At 38.4% G+C, this 18,209-nt stretch overlaps 1 protein-coding gene across 1 annotated transcript; it reads left to right on the top strand.

Annotated features, from left to right (window-relative positions):
- Positions 1 to 11,625: 11,625 nt before the first annotated feature.
- On the top strand, positions 11,626 to 12,141 carry LOC145675242 (uncharacterized). Its single transcript, XM_081745625.1, has one exon. It carries the CDS (start codon positions 11,626 to 11,628, stop codon positions 12,139 to 12,141), a length of 516 nt encoding a protein of 171 aa, XP_081601751.1.
- The last annotated feature ends 6,068 nt before the right edge of the window (positions 12,142 to 18,209 follow it).

Below are 18,209 nucleotides of genomic sequence, written 5' to 3'. Positions count from 1 at the left end.
GGTCTGCCCGACGTCAAACAATCACATTAGCTCAAACCAAATACCTCTACTTCATTCGCACCAGTAAGGAAGGTGGTGGCTCAGTGGTAGAGCGTTCACCTCTGCTGTATGGGGTCCCTGGTTCAAAGTAATTTTGTGGTAAGCAACATTATGCTCCAGTTTCCTCCCACACTTTCATTCCTTTCTCATCGTCACCGTCTTCTTTAGCCTAATCGTGGGACGTAAACTAAAGATTTCATTTGCACCAGTGTTAGTCCATCTCATCAAAGGGATAACAATCCGAACCGCATGAGCTTCTGCCGGGAATCGAACCCTGGTCTCCCACGTTAAAGGCGCATACGCTAACCGGTTAGCCACAAAGGAACTCCAAAGTTTTCGAGTTTCATATTAATACTAATTTATACTATTACTGGGGTCTACTAATTCATAATGTAATAGGTCATCCAGAAAGAGATCAAACCTTGTTTTGGTAATTTTATACCCATAAAAGGGAACGAAACAAGCCATCATAAGCTCCAAGCTAAAAATCACAGTTCAGTGACGTCAAACGAACATATTAGCTCGAACCAACTACCTCTAATTCATTCATACCAGTAGAGGTGCGGTGGCTCAGTGGTAGAGCGTTCACCTCTGCTGTATGGGCCTTTAGCCTAACCGGCATAATCGTGGGACGTAAAACTAAAGATTTCATTTGCACCCGTGTTAGTCCATCTCATCAAAGATATAACAATCTCCAAATTTTATGCCATAAAAGGGAACGAAAGCATTCGTAAACCTGTATTATTTCATAACATAATGAATCATCAAAATCATATTTTTAGTAATTTTAAAGAATCATCATGACCTCTGATCCAATATTCCCAATTCAATGACGTCATAGTCTGGCCAAGGTACCTCTGATTCATTCGTACCAGCGTGCATGGCCCCTGAATAAGCATAAGCAAAATTTCAATAGGTGACGTAATCCCGGGCCAAAGCATCCCTAATTCATTCGTTATGGTGCATGGGGACCCAAATTGGATTATTAAGAGTGCGGCAGAGTGCCGCGATTACTACTCCACCCAATCGTTTTTTCCATGAAAATACGAAATCCGTACCCTCATTTTACGTCTGCGATATCTGTTCACAATTCCATTCAGTTCTGTTAACTTCTATTTGCCTTTCGGGCGTCAACTTTCAAAATTTTCGGTGCAAGCTTTTGCCCCGTAAAACAGTTTTTCCGCAGAAAATTAAAAACTCGTATTCGTCTATTTTTCGTGTATTGCCCATACACAAACTTTCGCTAATATTCGTCATGTCCTTTACACACATCTGACATACTGCGCGTCAAGTCCTGTACAACACTTTTGATATTTCTTGTTCAAATGTCTGGAGGGGTCCGTGCACCACCTAACCGTCTTTTCCAGGTAAATACAAAACCCGCATAAGCACATTTTATGTCTACAATATGTGCAAAATTTTATTCACTTTGGTTCACTTCTTATCTTTCGGGCGGAAATTTTCAAAAGTTTGGGGTGGGTACTTTTGCCTCCTGAAACCGCTTTTCCGTAGAAAGTTAAAAAAAACAATATTCCTTTGTTTTTGCGTATGGTCCATACACGAAGTTATGTTGCACTTCTTGATGACGTTACACACATCTGACATACTGTTACTAGAACTTTTGAGATTTCGTGATCAAATGTTTGGGGGGTCCGTGCACCACCTAACCGTCTTTTTTTAGGTAAATACGAAAACCGTATACTCACATTTTATACCTACAATATCTGTGCAAAATTTCATTCATTTTGATTCGCTTCTTCTTATCTTTCGGGCGTCAACTTTCAAAAGTTTGGGGTGGATACTTTTGCCCCCTGATATCGCTTTCCAGTAGAAAGTAAAAACAAAACGGTATTCCTTTCTTTTGTGCGTGTTGTCTATACCTGAAGTTTTGTTGCAATTTTTATGTCCATTACACACATTTGACTTAGTGTTACTAGCACCTTTCATATTTCGTGATCAAAGGTTTGAAGGGGTCCGTACCCCACAGAACCTTTTTTTTAGGTAAATACGAAACCCGCATGAGCACATTTTATGTCTACAATATGTTCAAAATTTCATTCATTTTGATTCACTTCTTCTTATCTTTCGGGCGTCAACTTTCAAAAGCTTGGGGTGGGGTCTGTTGCCCCTGAAAGAATTTTTCGGCAGAAAATAAAAAAACGTATTCCTTTTTTTCGCGTATTGTCTATACGTAAAGTTTCGTTGCAATTTTTCATGTTCTTTACTCACATTCGATATAGTGTTACTAGCACTTCTCATATTTCGTGATCAAAGGTTTGGAAGGGTCCGTGCCCCATACAACATTTTTATCAGGAAAATACGAAACCCGTATCCTCATTTTACAGCTGCAATCTCTGTTCACAATTTAATTCACTTCAGTTCACATCTTCTTGATTTTCGTGCGTCAGCTTTAAAAATTTTGCGTGGGGACTTTAGCCCCGTAAAATCGTTCTTCCGCAGAACATAAAAACCCGTATTCGTTTATTTTTTGCGTCTACGTTGCAATTCTTCATGTTGTTTCACACATCTGACATATTTCTACCAGAACTTTTGATATTTCGTGATCAAAGGTTTGGAGGGGTCCGTACCCCACACAACCTTTTTTTTCAGGAAAATACGAAGCCAGTATCCTCATTTTACGTCTGAAATCTGTTCAGAATTCCATTCACTTAGGTTCATTTCTTCTTGCCTTTCGTGCGTCAGCTTTCAAAATGTTGCGCGGGGACGTTTGACCTCCAAAATCATTTTTCCACAGAAAATAAAAAAAACAATATTCCTTTGTTTTTTTGCGTATGGTCCATACACGAAGTTATGTTGCAATTCTTGATGTCGTTACACACATCTGACATACTGTTACTAGAATTTTTGATATTTCGTGATCAAATGTTTGGGGGGTCCGTGCCCCACCTAACCGTCTTTTCCAGGTAAATACGAAGCCCGTATACTCACATTTTATGCCTACAATATCTGTGCAAAATTTCATTCATTTTGATTCACTTCTTATCTTTCGAGCCTAAGCTTTCAAAAGTTTGGGGTGGGTTCTTTTGCCCCTGAAACCGTTTTTCCGCAGAAAATAAAAAAACGTATTCTTTGGTTTTGCGTACTGAAGTTTCCTTGCAATTCTTCATGTCTTTTACACACATTTGACATAGTGTTACTAGCACCTTTCATATTCCGTGATCAACTGTTTGGAAGGGTCCATGCCCCACAATTTCATTCACTTCGATTTACTTCTTTCCTTTCGGGCGTCAGCTTTAAAAATATTGCATGGGGACTTTTGCCCCCAAAAAATGTTTTTTCCACAGAACATAAAAACCTGTATTCGTTTATTTCTTGCGTATTGTCCATACACAAAGTTTCGTTGCAATTCTTCATGCCCTTTACACACATTTGACATACAGTTACTATCACTTTTGATATTTCATGATCAAATGATTGGAGGGGCCGTGTCCCACCTAACCGTCTTTTCCAGATAAATACGAAACCTGTATATCCTCATTTTACGTCTGCAATCTCTGTTCACAATTTCTTTCACTTCGATTTACTTCTTCTTACCTTTCGGGCGTCAGCTTTAAAAATTTTGCGTGGGGACTTTTGCTCCCCTAAAATCGTTTTCCCACAGAACATAAAAGCCCATATTCCTTTTTTGGCCTATTCGTTACAATTCTTCATGCCCTTTACACACATTTGACATAGTGTTACTAGCACTTTTCATATTTCGTGATCAAAGGTTTGGAGGGGCACGTGCCCCACCCAACTTTTTTTTCAGAAGAATACGAAACTCGTATCCTCATTTTACGCCTGCAATATCTGTGCACAATTCATTCACATGCACTTCGGTTCAGTTGTTGTTGCCTTTCCGTCGTCAACTTTCAAAATATTTGGTGAGGCTTTTACATTAAACCTTCACATTATGTAACTATTTTCTTTTTTATGAGATTATTTTTTTGTTGCGGGGGGAGGAGATAAATGCTTTCCTGTGATATGTGTTTCTTGCCATTCATCTTGTTTGAACTGCTTAAGTAAGATCAGGGGGCGCGGTGGCTCAGTGGTAGAGCGTTCACCTCCGGTGCTTGGGGTCCTGGGTTCGATCCCAGCTCGCGCCGTGTGGACTGTGGTGGACAAACACCGTGCTCGTGGGTTTTCTCGGGGTTCTCCCGTTTCCTCCCACTTTCATCATTCCACCATTGCACTCATCTCTCATCATCACCGTCTCCTTTAGCCTACCGGCGTAAAACTTACAGATTTCATTTCATTTTTAAGTAAGATCATGTTGTAACTTTTGATGTCATCCAACTCCGCCATGATAATAAAATTGTCATTTATAATAATTCATTTTATTCTGTTATTTGCAGTTTGCCACACTGATATATTTGTTACAAAATTGAGGTTTGGTCCAACGCCTTTCGAATTCGCAACCAACCCAATCGCCGAGCTTTTTGGGTTGCCTGCTATTGCAGGAGAAGGAGAATCGCAGCTGGTAATGCACTTTTGGAGTCGTGTATACATAGATGAAAGGGGTACTAACCGCAAAATTTGCCCTGGGCACCAAATGTCTTGTTTCATCACTGATTAGGCTACCATTTTTAAGAGCGTGAAATTTTGACATTTTTCTGAAATATTAAGATTCCATGATAATTATTGGCAGTTTACTTTAAAGTGAAACTTAAGCTTCAAGAGCAATTCTTATAACTTAAAGTGGGGTGGAACGGCAAATCACTGTCCTGTTAGAGTTCAGTTCCTGTTTCTGTGCGACGTTTGTCTCGTAAGCACCTTTGTCCTCGTACATCACATTTTACTTTATTATTATTAATAATAATACAGTTTATCTACCAAACAACTATTTATATTATTATGCGGTATTAAACCAAATCTGGAACTTGTGATATTTATTTATTTCCATCATTCCATCCGGGAAATAAATGTCATCTATACGAGATGGAATGTTTTCGGGTAAAATTTAATATGACTGCTGCCATGCTGTAACTTTGAGCTTCGCCTTATTTTAAGTAGATGCAGACATGTCGGAAGGTTTGATTCTCGTAGATTCACTAGTTCAAACGCTGTCGAAAATGTGGTCTGGAGAATATGACTCTCAACGAACAACATTCGAACAAATTTATCAAGAATATTTGTGGATATGCAAAGAAAATGGTCCTGAAATTCCAGAGCCGGATACAGATAGAATATAGGGGTTCCTCGTGGAAATGAACTAGACATTTGCCATCGAAATATCACAAATTCATTTTGGATTATTCTCTGCCTTCATTGGAGGCAGAAAAGGAATTTTCTAAAGATAATATACTAAGAGATATTTTTCTGGCTACTATTGATAAAGCAATCACTGAGACAGAAAAACGCTTTGGATCATGTAGCAAAATCATTAGATCAATCACCACTCTATATCCGAAAGGTGAAAACTTTCTAAATTACAACATTGTGGAGCATATGGCCCAGTATTATGTAAGTGATCTGGAAATATTTAAATGTAAACTCAAAATCGTCCCAAACACAATTAAGTTGTACGAAGACGAGAGAAAGCCAAAGTTGATCTCTTAGTGAATTTCGTTGATCTTCTTTGTGTCTACAAAAACGCATTCCTAGAAACCAACAAGTTAGATATAATCTCTGCGACTATATCAGTTTCTAGTGCTACATGTGAAAGGCCATTCTCATGTTTGAAAAGATTAAAGATATATAGGCAATTCAATGACTGATGATAGGTTGAAAAACTTGAATTTACTTTATATTGAAGAAAACTGCTAAATCGTTAGATCTAGAAGACGTTGTTGATAAGTTTGCTGCTGCCCACAAGAACAGAAAGATCCTCTTTTGAGTAGAGGCATTACCCTCTAAGTAATTTTCTTGACCTGTAAAAGTGTATTTCTCTGTTTCCACTTAAATCTACCAGCCACACATATTTTAAATGCAAATTACTACTTACTTATATTGGAAATCAATTGTATTAATGTATCCTAGTTGTTTGAAGTAGTACATTCATACATTTTCACCGTAAAAGAGTAAAATTATGGACAACAAAGATGAAAACATTCACCTTGAAAACACACACACACACACACACATATATATATATATATATATATATATATATATGAAAAAATTTCATTCATTGCAGATGGCCCCCTCAAAATTTTGTTGGGCCCTTCATTGGCCCCCCCTGAGAAATATTCTAGTTACGCTACTGCAAACAACCCTATGTTATGTAATATCTATTTTTCCTCCCTTTGTGCTGATTGTTGGTTGGTGGTTGAAGGTTGAAGGGAGTTCAACTTGCTATGGATAAGTATAACATAAATCGAAATACCTTTCATTATTGTATTCAAGTAGAATGTTTTATTTTTAGTCTTTCTAAAACACTCTCAGTCAACTAGTAAAAGAGAAAGAAAGCAACGAATAAGATGTCTGTTTCTAAAAGAGAATTTATTCAATGAGGCAGTAAATAGTAAAAGAAATCGAGAGAGCTGAGTCAACATGGTATGGCGGGAGCTGGAGCGAACTCCACCACTGAAGCCCCTATTATTATTATTATTATTATTATTATTATTATTATTATTATTATTATTATTATTATTATTATTATTATTATTATTATTATTATTATTATGAGCGAGAAAAGTTGGGACGATTACTAATATTCGTCATTTTATTGGACGATATAGTTGAATATTGAAATACAAAAAATTACCGCACTCCATATTTTCCGTTCTGGCTGCTGTTTCTTCCTATACATGCTACGCAACTGTATAAATCAATCCACTCGGCAACAAGCTTGATAATAAAGCTGATAATGATCTTTATGGATCAACCAGTACATGTTGCGTGTAAGTAATCATTATCTAGAGCATGCAAAAATTTCAAGTTCCTTTTTGTCAAAGGAGAGAAGCTATTCATATGCTGCTATCGGAGAAATATTATTAAGCGAGTATTGTGTGTTGTTAACGATTGCCAACTGTACTATGTTTTACCAAACATACAGTATGTACTGTAATTCTTTCCTTTGTGTGACAGTGGTGGTTTACACTCCTAGCCATAGAAACGGCTCGTAAAAAGAATGAATCCTGATCGTTACGAATTCCCTTTATGACTGGCTAATATTCCTGAATTTCTGTCACGAACAGGGGTGGATAATATTACTGAACACATAATATAATTGTGTTTCCTGTACGTGTAGATCAAAAATATCTACCATACAGGAAACTAAGGTCATTTTTAGTCGCAAATGTAATATGTGATTTATATTTTTAGTAATCTAAAACTAATAAAACAACCGACATAGAAGTAGAAGCAACATCATAATTGCAAATATACTACAATGATTAATCATCTGTTTCACATGATTTATTCCTTGTTTCACTCAGGGCGGGATTAGGGGGCCTTAGTGGGGCTGTAGCCCCGGGCCTACGGATGGACACGGGGTTCCACTCTGATCAAAATCTCAACTAGCTGTATAAAGAAATCATAAAGATACAATCTTCATCATAAAATAAAGTTTGATCAAAAACATGAAACATATTCCCTTAACTTTCTTACTGTACTTACACAGAAATGTATTAGGCGAAATCAGCAGGGGTCACATATTTGTTCTAGCCCCGGGCCTCAAGATGCGTTAATTCAACCCTGGTTTCACTATCAATTCAGTTTTCCTAAAGTAGTTATCGCCGAAAAGTCGATCGCGAACTACTAGTAGCTAGCGGCGACGCTTTCGATCCCCGCGTACAGTGAGATTATAGGTAATAAATACATTTTTTGAAGTTGGTAATTCTTTTTGTTGGTAGTTCACAGTAGGATTTAAAAACGTTAGGTACCTCAGAAGTTTGGGGACCACTGCCCGAAGCATGACCTTGTCCAGTTAGCTTCATTGAAACCAAATTAAGGGACAATTTATTAAAAATCTACCGAAATCATTAGGATAAAAACAAAAATATTTGAAAAGATTCTGCTCTTTTCTAGTAACATTTGATTCATCCTATCCAGGGACGTAGGCAGGAATTTGTTTCAGGGGGAAATCGAAAGTTTCTCCGGGGGACCAAATTCAATATGAGAACAAATTGTATTAAAATTGGTTTAAAAAAACCGCCCCTAAAATTAAGCAAAATTTCCAAAAAGTCGATATTTCGGGAAGTTTAGACTCGAGGACCCACCCCTGCGTACGTCCCTTGCGAGTTACTTCTTTTTTACTTAACAACAGAATCACCGTGGGACCTACAGCAAATTTTCTGTGTAAACGCTGCATATATCACATGCGTCCTATATGCCTGTCATATGTTGCTACTTTAATGAAAAAGCCGTCTGTTGATCTTCGTGACTTTATCCCAATAGATTAAACCATAGGGACCCCGACTGCTTTTTTTGAAAACGGTCCAATAAATTTATATATATATATATATATATATATATATATATATATATATATATATATATATATATATATATATATAGGGTGTATCAGATACCCGTCCCTGGCATTTTTCACCGCTCGTAGTGCACGTAGATACTTCAAACCAAAAAAAGTAATGTGACCAAATCGTATGTGGAGAAACAAATGGTGATACTTACATATACACTGGCGTAGCGGAAATATTTCCATGGGGTGTCAACTTCAAAATTTCAAATGGAAAGTGGTATCAATTTCAATTTGTTTGGAAGTATTATTGAAAAAGAAACAACTTTTACAAAAAACGCTTTTCGTTAAATTCTACGATTTTGTATCTATGTCTTATTTATTGTTTAATTGCAATACAGAACAAAAACTTAACGAGGGGCGCACTGAAAGTCGTGAGCAATATTTTTTCACAATCGTGATCTTTATTTGTAAGTGAAACCAAATATATCGTCTCAATCTATAGACCGTTCCTTTCCTTTTCTACATAATCTCCGTTCTTTTGCGCACATTTTTCCCATCGTTCTCCAAGCTTGAAAGTATCCTTGTGATAGAATTCCGTTCCAGCTGCCCATAGACACTGACGTGCTGCTTGACGAATATCCTCCAATGTTTTTATCGATAGCCTCGCATCTGTTCCTTTACAAAATCGAAAAGATAGTAGTCAGAGGCTGCCATGCCGGGGCTGTAGGGAAGACGTGGAAATGTTTTCCAACCAAATCTTCTGACCTCCTCCATTGTTTCACGCAAAATATGCGAACGCGCATTATCGTATTTAAGGATGATCTTGTTTCCAGGGTACTTATCACGCAACGCACGACGAAGCTTCAAAAGTGTCTGGATGTAGCGGCCAGAATTTGTGGTTTGTCCAGGCTCAAGAAAGTGAACCAGACTGCAATCCTGTGCATCCCAGAAGACGCTCCCTATAACTTTTCCTATCGATTGCACTCTCTTGGCTTTATTCGGTTGTGAAATCAAGTGGGCCATTCCATACTTTGTCGTTTTGTTTCAGGTTCATAATAATGGAACCAGCTTTTGTCTTCAGTCACAATACCCGTCAAAAGGTCATACCCTTCATATCAAAATCTCTGAAGAAGGGTTTGGGCAATGGTTAGTCTCTGACGTCTGAGATCCTCGATTAATAACCGTGGGACCCAACGGGCAAAAACCTCCCGATAACCTAATCTGTGAATAATTTCTTACACCGCACTATGTTCAACACCAAGTTTTGCAGTGATATCATTCACAGTGATAAGTTTTACCCCTATCTCTCATGATCAGCTCATCAACCTTTACCTTGTTACGTTTCGTTTAGGCACTCCGAGAGTGTGCGCTGCGTGGCTGATGTTCGATAATCGTGTTTCCATCCTTAACATGCTTCACCCATCTCCTAACACTGCTGGCACCCATGCACACATCTCCATAGGCACACTGCAGTCTGCGGTGAATTTCAGAAGCGGATCTTCTTTATCAAGGAATTCAAACCAGAGCCCTGCAAACCCAGGCCCGTAGACGGCCCGGCTCGGCCCGGATGGATCTGTATTCTGTGCCCGGCTCGATCCGGTCCGACCCGAATGGATCTGTATTCTGTACCCGGCTCGACCCCGCCCGGCCCGGATCTCAAGCCGGACGGATTACGGGCCGGGCACAAACCCGGGCGTAACCGGTCTGAGAACAACCAAGTCTGATAAGTCAAGTCAATCCTTCAATATGCAATGGAAAATGAGAAATGTGTCGTCATAATATTGCAATGTCTATTTGTCCTTCTGGAATGGAAAAATCGTGTGAAAGGTTACCCAACGTTTGTTTTCTATATCCCTATCTGTGCTTGCTCTGTCCAGCCATGTTTATTATACATAGGTACAATAATACAGCTCATGGACGTAAAAGTCTTATACTACACTCATTAGTGCATTACGAGTAACAGAGAAGATTTGTAAAACTGCTACACCATATGTGACACTAATACTACAACTACTACTACTCATACCACTATTACTATTACGATTACGAATAATAGTACTAATTCCACTATTGCTGCCACTGCTAGTACTATTACTACTACAACTATTGCTACTACTCATTACTACACTAATACGACAGCGAATACCACTACTGCTATTACTAGTAATACGAAAACAAAGCAATGAAAATTAAATCTATGTGTTTTACGTCCGACAGTTACGACGGCTAGGCTAAACGAGAAAGGGTGAATTAATAAAGTGGGAGGAAACGGGAGAACGCTGAGAACCTCCTCTCACACGGTGTTTGTCCACCACAAATTTCACTTGGCGAGAGCTGGGATCGAACCAGGGACCCCATGCACCAGAGGTGAACGTTCAACCACTGAACCACCGTTTAAGGAACACCTAATCGACCCTGGCGTCTTGGTGATTTATTTGATGATTATATTTTGTTATATTTGTAGTATCATACCAACTAATAAGATTCAAAATCAATCGGAATAACAGTAATCACGTGTAGGAATGGTACCGAGACCGAGACCGAGACGGACTTTTATATACCGAGACGCGACCGAGATCGAGACAGGCCTCTATAAATCGAGACGAGACCGAGACGAGACCATGGTCAGTCTCGAAAGTCTCGGTCTCGTCTCGAATATTGATAGTTATTTTGCCTTTACTCAAAATTTGTTTCGTTGCTGTATGAGATAATATGAGAACGGTTGACTGATGTACCTGCACAGTGGCGTATTTAGGGGGTAGGTATCGGGCCAAGCCTCTCCCGAAACAAAATATCTCTCTCTCTCTCTCTCTTTCTCTCTCTCTCTCTCTCTCTCTCTCTCTGTATATATATATATATATATATATATATATATATATATATATATATATACAGGGTGTCTCAAAAGTCCCTTACCACCCCTATTAAAATCCAAATGGTTATACTTTCAGCGAATTTGATGTGGTAGGTGAGCTTGAGGGTTAGGGGGACACTTTCTGGCGTAGGTTACGGGGACGGCCGCCATCTTGGTGCCATTATCTTGAATTTAACTTTTTTATTACAAACGCTACGTGGGTCATGTGATACATGGTCATAGGCTAGAATTTCGCCAGAAAACCGAACCTGAAGTCAAAATGCATTTATCTTTATGTGGTAAACAGTTATCCACAATTGAAGTTGTGAATTTGACTGCGTTTCTTTTGTGTTGCAGTTTGTGAATCATGACCTTAATGAGGGACGAATACATCCAGATCATCAAAATATGGGGCGGGAGGAGTGCCCGCGCAGTGGCTACCGATTTCAATGCGTGTCATCCACAACGAGCACCTGTATCGCATGTTGCAGTGGCACGGTTATTGACCAAATTCGAGGAAACGGGAAAAGTTATGGATAGACCCCGAAGTGGACGGCCAAGGACAGCCACGGACGAAGAAACAGCTACTGCCGTGCTGGCCTCCTTCTCGAAGTCGCTGCAGCGAAGCACATGTCGTTTAGTAATGCAGTGTGCTGTGAGTCACAGTTCAGTGCACAGGGTGCTCCAAAGGTATAAGTGGCACCCATATAAGATGCAATTGCAGCAACATTTATCGGAGGACGATCCCGATCGTCGCGTCCAGTTTTGCGGGTGGGCTATTGAGCCATTGAGGTTAAATCCGCAGATCGCTATGCAGATACTTTTTTCGGATGAAGCCCATTTCTACATTAATGATGAGGTCAATAGGCAAAACATGCGCTAATGGTCCCGTGACAACCCCGCTTGGACAGATCCCTCGAAAATGACCGGTGCAGGGAAAACTATGGTATGGGCAGGCATATGGGGAACAAAGATCGTCGGTCCGTTTTTCATTCCAGGAACGTTAAATGCAGACTGATACCTCGCGTTCTTGCAGGAAAACATAATGCCGGCTCTGATGTCCGAGGATGGTACCTTCCCCAGGTTCTTCCAACAAGATGGTGCACCTCCCCATTATGGCATCCAGGTGCGTCAGTTCCTGGATGAACAATTTCCTGGGACGTGTATTGGTCGACGTGGACCAGTGGAATGGCCTGCCCGATCACCAGACTTAACTCCCCTTGACTTCTACCTGTGGGGACATGTGAAGGCTATGGTGTATGCTGTGAAAATTAGTGATGTTCGCCATCTGGAACAACGTATCATGGCTGCCTGTGAACAAATATCCCCAGAAACCTTAATACGTGTCCATATAAATTGGAAGAAGCGTCTGAACACGTGCATTGCGCAGCACTGACATGTTGAGCACATTATGTAATACGAAAGTCACACCTGCAATTGCGGATAACTGTTTACCACATAAAGATAAATGCATTTTGACTTCAGATTCGGTTTTCTGGTGAAATTATAGCTTATGATCATGTATCACATGACCCACGTAGCGTTTGTAATAAAAAAGTTAAATTCAAGATGGCGGCCGTCCGCGTACCCTACGCCAGAAAGTGTCCCCCTAATCCTCAAGTTCATCTACCACATCAAATTCGCTGAAAGTATATCCATTTGGATTTTAATAGGGATGGTAAGAGACTTTTGAGACACCCTGTATATATATATATATGGTGGCCCATTTTAATCTTTCCACGGAAATATCTCGAAAACGTTATAACATAAATGAACTGAACAAAAATAAAATAAGAAATACCATGGGGCAGATCTAACGGCGATGTCATGGTGCCCCCAGGGCCGTTCTTCAAGGGAGCCCCGGGCCCAACTTTAAAATTTTAAATGGAAACATGGGTCGATTTCGATAGGTCTATAGAAACTAAAAAGTGGTGTGGCAAAAGATTTTTCATATCGGTCACCGTATTCAAAATAGCCCCCAAGATATGTTACCTGCATCAGATGAAGGTCCAGTAGCACTAATATGAAAACGGTTGAACATAAATGAACCAAACAAAAATTGAAATATTAAATCCACGAGGCAAATCGAATGATGTTGTCGCGGTGCCGTCCAGGGCCGGCTTTCATGCGGGCCCAGGCCCAACTTGGAAATTTTAAACGAAAATATGGGTCAAGTGATATCTCGTTCGATAGATCTTCATACACTAAACAGCGTTTTGGCAAAAGATTGTTCATATGGGTCACCGTTTTCAAAATGGCAGATAAAACGTCCAGTACCACTAATATGAAAACGATTAAAGATAATAACGGATGAACAGAATAAAACTCCTATAGGAAATCACAGAGGGTATTTATCATTCAAGGACTCGAAAATGTTGCAACGGAGGAGATGCCTTAGAGTAAAAGTGCCATAATGCAAAGGAGGAAATCTAGTTCCTAGAAAATCATCGTTCCAACGTCCTCTGTAAGTGGGTGAAGCGGGACGGGAAGAAACGGTGAAATTGCAAATGAGAACATCAGTTTTTGCAAATTGTATCTACACAACAAAATTATCTGAAATGTGATTTTATAACAGATAGGTGTCTTTAAAAAAAAGATAGGTAAAAGTCTTGTTAAATATTACTTTCCATTTTGATTGCAGGCAATGATTTGTGCAAAAATGAATCAACTGAAATGCGAAACCAATTTGTCGAACAATGCAATTTTAGAACAACGTGTACAAATGTTGGTTTTGCTCAAAAGTCGTCTGCACAATATTGGTTCATTATTTCATTACAGTACCAGTCACTTGTACACCAATGTGTTTCAGACAAACCATACCTATTGCAAGTAAAAGTGGGGTTCTCATTTGAGATTTACCATTCATTTCCGCTTCACCCACTTACGGAGGGAGATCGGAAAGATAATTTTCTAAGAATTAGATTTCCTCTTTAGCATTATCTCACTTATACTTTAATAATCTTTTTCTCCGTTGGAATGATAAGTACTTACTGCGATTTCCTACGAGTTTTATCCTGTTCGTTTATCTCCAACCGTTTTCATATTAGAGGTACTGGACGTTTTATCTAATACAGGCACCATGTCTTGGCTACCATTTTGAATACGGTAACCGATATGAAAAATCTTTTACCACAACACTTTTTAGTTTTTAAAGATCTATCGAACGAGATATCACTTGACCTATGTTTTTTCCATTGACAATTTTGAAGTTGGGCCCTGGGCCTCATGAAAGGCGGCCCTGGGGGTCACCACGACATCATCTGACGTGTTTTATGTCATTTTCCTGTTTCACTTTTTGTTCTGTTCATTGTCACAACTCTGTTCTGGTGTTTGAAGGTCTATCGAACGAGATATCACTTGCCCCATGTTTCCATTTAAAATTTTAATGTTGGGTCCTGGGCCCCCATGAAGGGCGGCCCTTGGGGACACTGAGACAACACCATTCAATGTGCCCCCATGGCTTTCCTATTTGAACTTTTGTTTGGTTCATTTATGTTCAACCGTTTTCATATTAGTGCTACTGGACAATTAACTGATACAGGTAACATAATTATCTTGGCTGCCATTTTGAAAACGGTGACCGATATTTAAAAAAAAATCTTTTGACACATTCCTTTTCAGTTTTTAAAGATCTATCGAACGAGGTGTCACACGCCCCATGTTTCCATTTAAAATTTTAAGGTTGGGCTCCGGGCACCCTTGAAGAGCGGCCCTGGGGGACACCATGAAATCACCGTTCGATTTGCCCCATAGTATTTCCTATTTGAGTTTTTGTTCAGTTTATTTATGTTCAACCGTTTTCGAGATATTTCCGTGGAAAGATTAAAATGGGCCACCTTGTATATATATACAGGCGCGGATCCAGGATATGATCAAGAGAAGGGCTAAACCATACTTTGCCTCTTTATCCAGAGTAAAGCAGGATTGAAGCTCATTTTATTCAGTGTATACCTGACCGTTAAGGGGGTATATAGCCCCTATAGCCTTTCCCTTGGATCCGCGCCTATATATCAAGCAGTGTTACCAACGCAAAATAAAGTTACATTTTCTCAAATTGCACTATGTAAAGTATTACCTATTTCTAATTTAGATATTAAATAAAACCACAATACCACATATATTATTCAGTGTAACAAAGGACAATACAGTATCACTAACATCAACATTTTGGAGATCTCTGATAACTCAAATATCATACACAGTGCAATGCGCATCATTTGTATCTTAGCGTCAAATACTATGATCATGGTATAATGTATTTCGAATGAAGGAAGGAACAAAGTTACAAGAAATGAAAAATTTAACTTTTTCTAAAGACTTTAATTCGAAAACGTGCTAACATATCACGTCTCATCATGTAGATGCTTCCAAAAGATTTTGATCATAACGTCATTTACAAGAATTGTTATTTCAAACCGTTTCAGAGATACCAAACACATGGATAGTGATTGTTTTATTGCTTAAAATAACGCATTTGTGTTAAGTTTTTATAATGGTCATTGTTTTAGTTTGCTTCTATAACATTACAACAATAGTTTTTGGTTGTTTTAATTAAAACAAGTTGCAGTTCCATTATTTTAAACAGTGTTGCCACTTAAATAAATTGCTAAATATTATTCTAAATATAGTGTAAACAACGTAACTAAGCTGCAAAATATTTTAATAACACGTAATTTGCTTTATGGTGCAAGAATGGTTTCAAAAGACGACGTTTTTCATAGTCTTTGGTCTATTTATAATGTTAATGTCAAAGTTTTCGTTCAAGCAATACATGTAAATGCAAATTGTAACTGAAATTAAATGTAACTGATAACTTTTCAGTAACACTAGTTATTCTCCTAAGCCTTAGGCCTGATGTACACAAAACCATGCTTAATTAAAAGTTCTAAATACACCCTACTTACATTTCACTTGCTTTAGTTTGACCACCGACCACCTCAAACTCGATCCATATCATTAGCTATATGCAATTATTCAAGGACTTACAGTTAGTAATACACGTTGTGTTGATTTTTGGGTTAGTTTGTTTTAGTTTAACTTCCCGTGATTATGCTAGGGCGTCTAAAGGAGACATGGAGCTAATGATTATAATGGAAACCGATCCACTTCGGTCGTTCAACTGTATCCCACCGGAAATCGAATTCGGGACTACGCGAACCGAAGTCAAGCATGCTAGCCGCTAGACCAAATGGAGGTCCTCACATTGTGTTGATATAAATCATTGAATCAGTGTTGCCAGATTCGAAGATCAAAAAGTAGCGTGTCTGTGCTCCAAAAGTAGCAGATTTGAACTATTTGTAGACCAAATATATATAGTAGAAATGAATTATTTGGCAACTAATGACTGGTACTAATTGAGTAATTTTTAACATGGGCTGGAAAATGTGCTGGACATATTGCAAGAAATTATGATCGATGAACAAAAACAATTCTATACAGGATACCACGAGATAAAAGAAGCCTAGGAAACGTCCTTATACAAGAAGGCTTGACGAGATAAAGAACAACTGGGGAGTAACCTGAATAAGAATTGCTCAAGATAGATAGTTGTGGAGAAGACTTGGAAAGACCTTCATCCAGCAGTGGATTGACAATGGTTGATTATGATTATGGCTATGATTTATTATATCTGGACCTCAGAGGTAAACTAAACCAAGTCATAATTTCGTAATTTTACAAGAGAATCGAAAAACTAGTTCCTTAAGTAAGACCTATAGTACTGTTTTCAAACTATACTAACAAGTAAACCTTACGTTTGGGTGAATCGAGTTGCTGACTGAGACACATATGAGAAAGTAGTACTAAATGTGGTCAGTATTTCAGTGAAGTTTTAGGTGCGAAGCTCCAGGGGTTTAGGAGATACAGCTACAAGAACATCACATGCAAGTACAGAATAGTCTTCATACAGTTGGAGGTAAAAGCTCTGTAAGACCTCTTGTAACGACCAAATGTGAATACCATATATATTGGTATAATTATATTAGGACTAGGGGTATTCATATAGTAAGGGTATACCTGACGGCGGCCATCTTGAAATCCGCCATTTTGAATTAAAGTTAAGTTTTTAAAATAGAAATAGGGTCATGTGATACATGATTTAAGGCGCAAATTTAATCAAAAGAACAATGGTGACGTTAATTTTGATTTACGCGCAACTGGTAAAAAGTTACAGGGAAATTAAATATTGTTGCAGCATATGTATTAGTCCTTTACATCACCTTGTAAATTTTGTGTTAATGATAATAATTAAATAAAAAGCAGGTGGATAAATATTAGGTCTATGGTAAGAGTTGCCTTGATAGCGGCCATGTTTATATCCGCCATTTTGAATCAGACAAAAGTTTTAAATAAAACGCATAACATTGACACCTTATTAATAGCAAATTTTACCATAAATCCAACGGTATAACCATTTTTGCTTTATCATTAACCAGCACAAAATTAAATGGATCGCTCCTTATGACTACTGTTTTGATGGAATTGTTAACGACAAATGTGTTAAGTGTAACTCGATTGCCTTTGTCAGGTGTGCTCACTGTGAGCACAGCATTTGTACAAGTCATGCACTCTTTTCTGAACTACATATTGATTGTACTAATTGAGGACTTTTCTGGAAGAAAGACCCAAGTTCAATTATGACTCAATTCCACTTTGGTCATTTTTCCTTAAATTAGCAACTTGTTTATGCGATAACAAATGCTGGTTAACGATAAAGCAAAAATGGTTATACCGTTGGATTTATGATAAAATTTGCTATTAATAAGGTGTCAATGTTATGCGTTTTGTTTAAAACTTTTGTCTGATTCAAAATGGCGGATTTGAACATGGTCGCCATCAAGACAACTCTTACCATAGACCTAATATTTATCCACCTGCTTTTTATTTAATTATTATCATTAACACAAAATTTACAAGGCGATGTAAAGGACTAATACATATGCTGCAACAATA

This window comes from Thermobia domestica, chromosome 18 (genome assembly GCF_964235325.1).
Source record: "Thermobia domestica chromosome 18, izTheDome1.hap1.1, whole genome shotgun sequence".
Classification (NCBI taxonomy): Eukaryota; Metazoa; Arthropoda; class Insecta; order Zygentoma; family Lepismatidae; genus Thermobia; species Thermobia domestica.
Note: the sequence above shows the minus strand (reverse complement) of the source record. Positions and strands in the feature narration are given on the sequence as shown.

Excerpts from the sequence above, each read along its gene's own strand:
- LOC145675242 (XM_081745625.1), top strand. The coding sequence starts at position 11,626 with ATGACCTTAATGAGGGACGAATACATCCAGATCATCAAAATATGGGGC.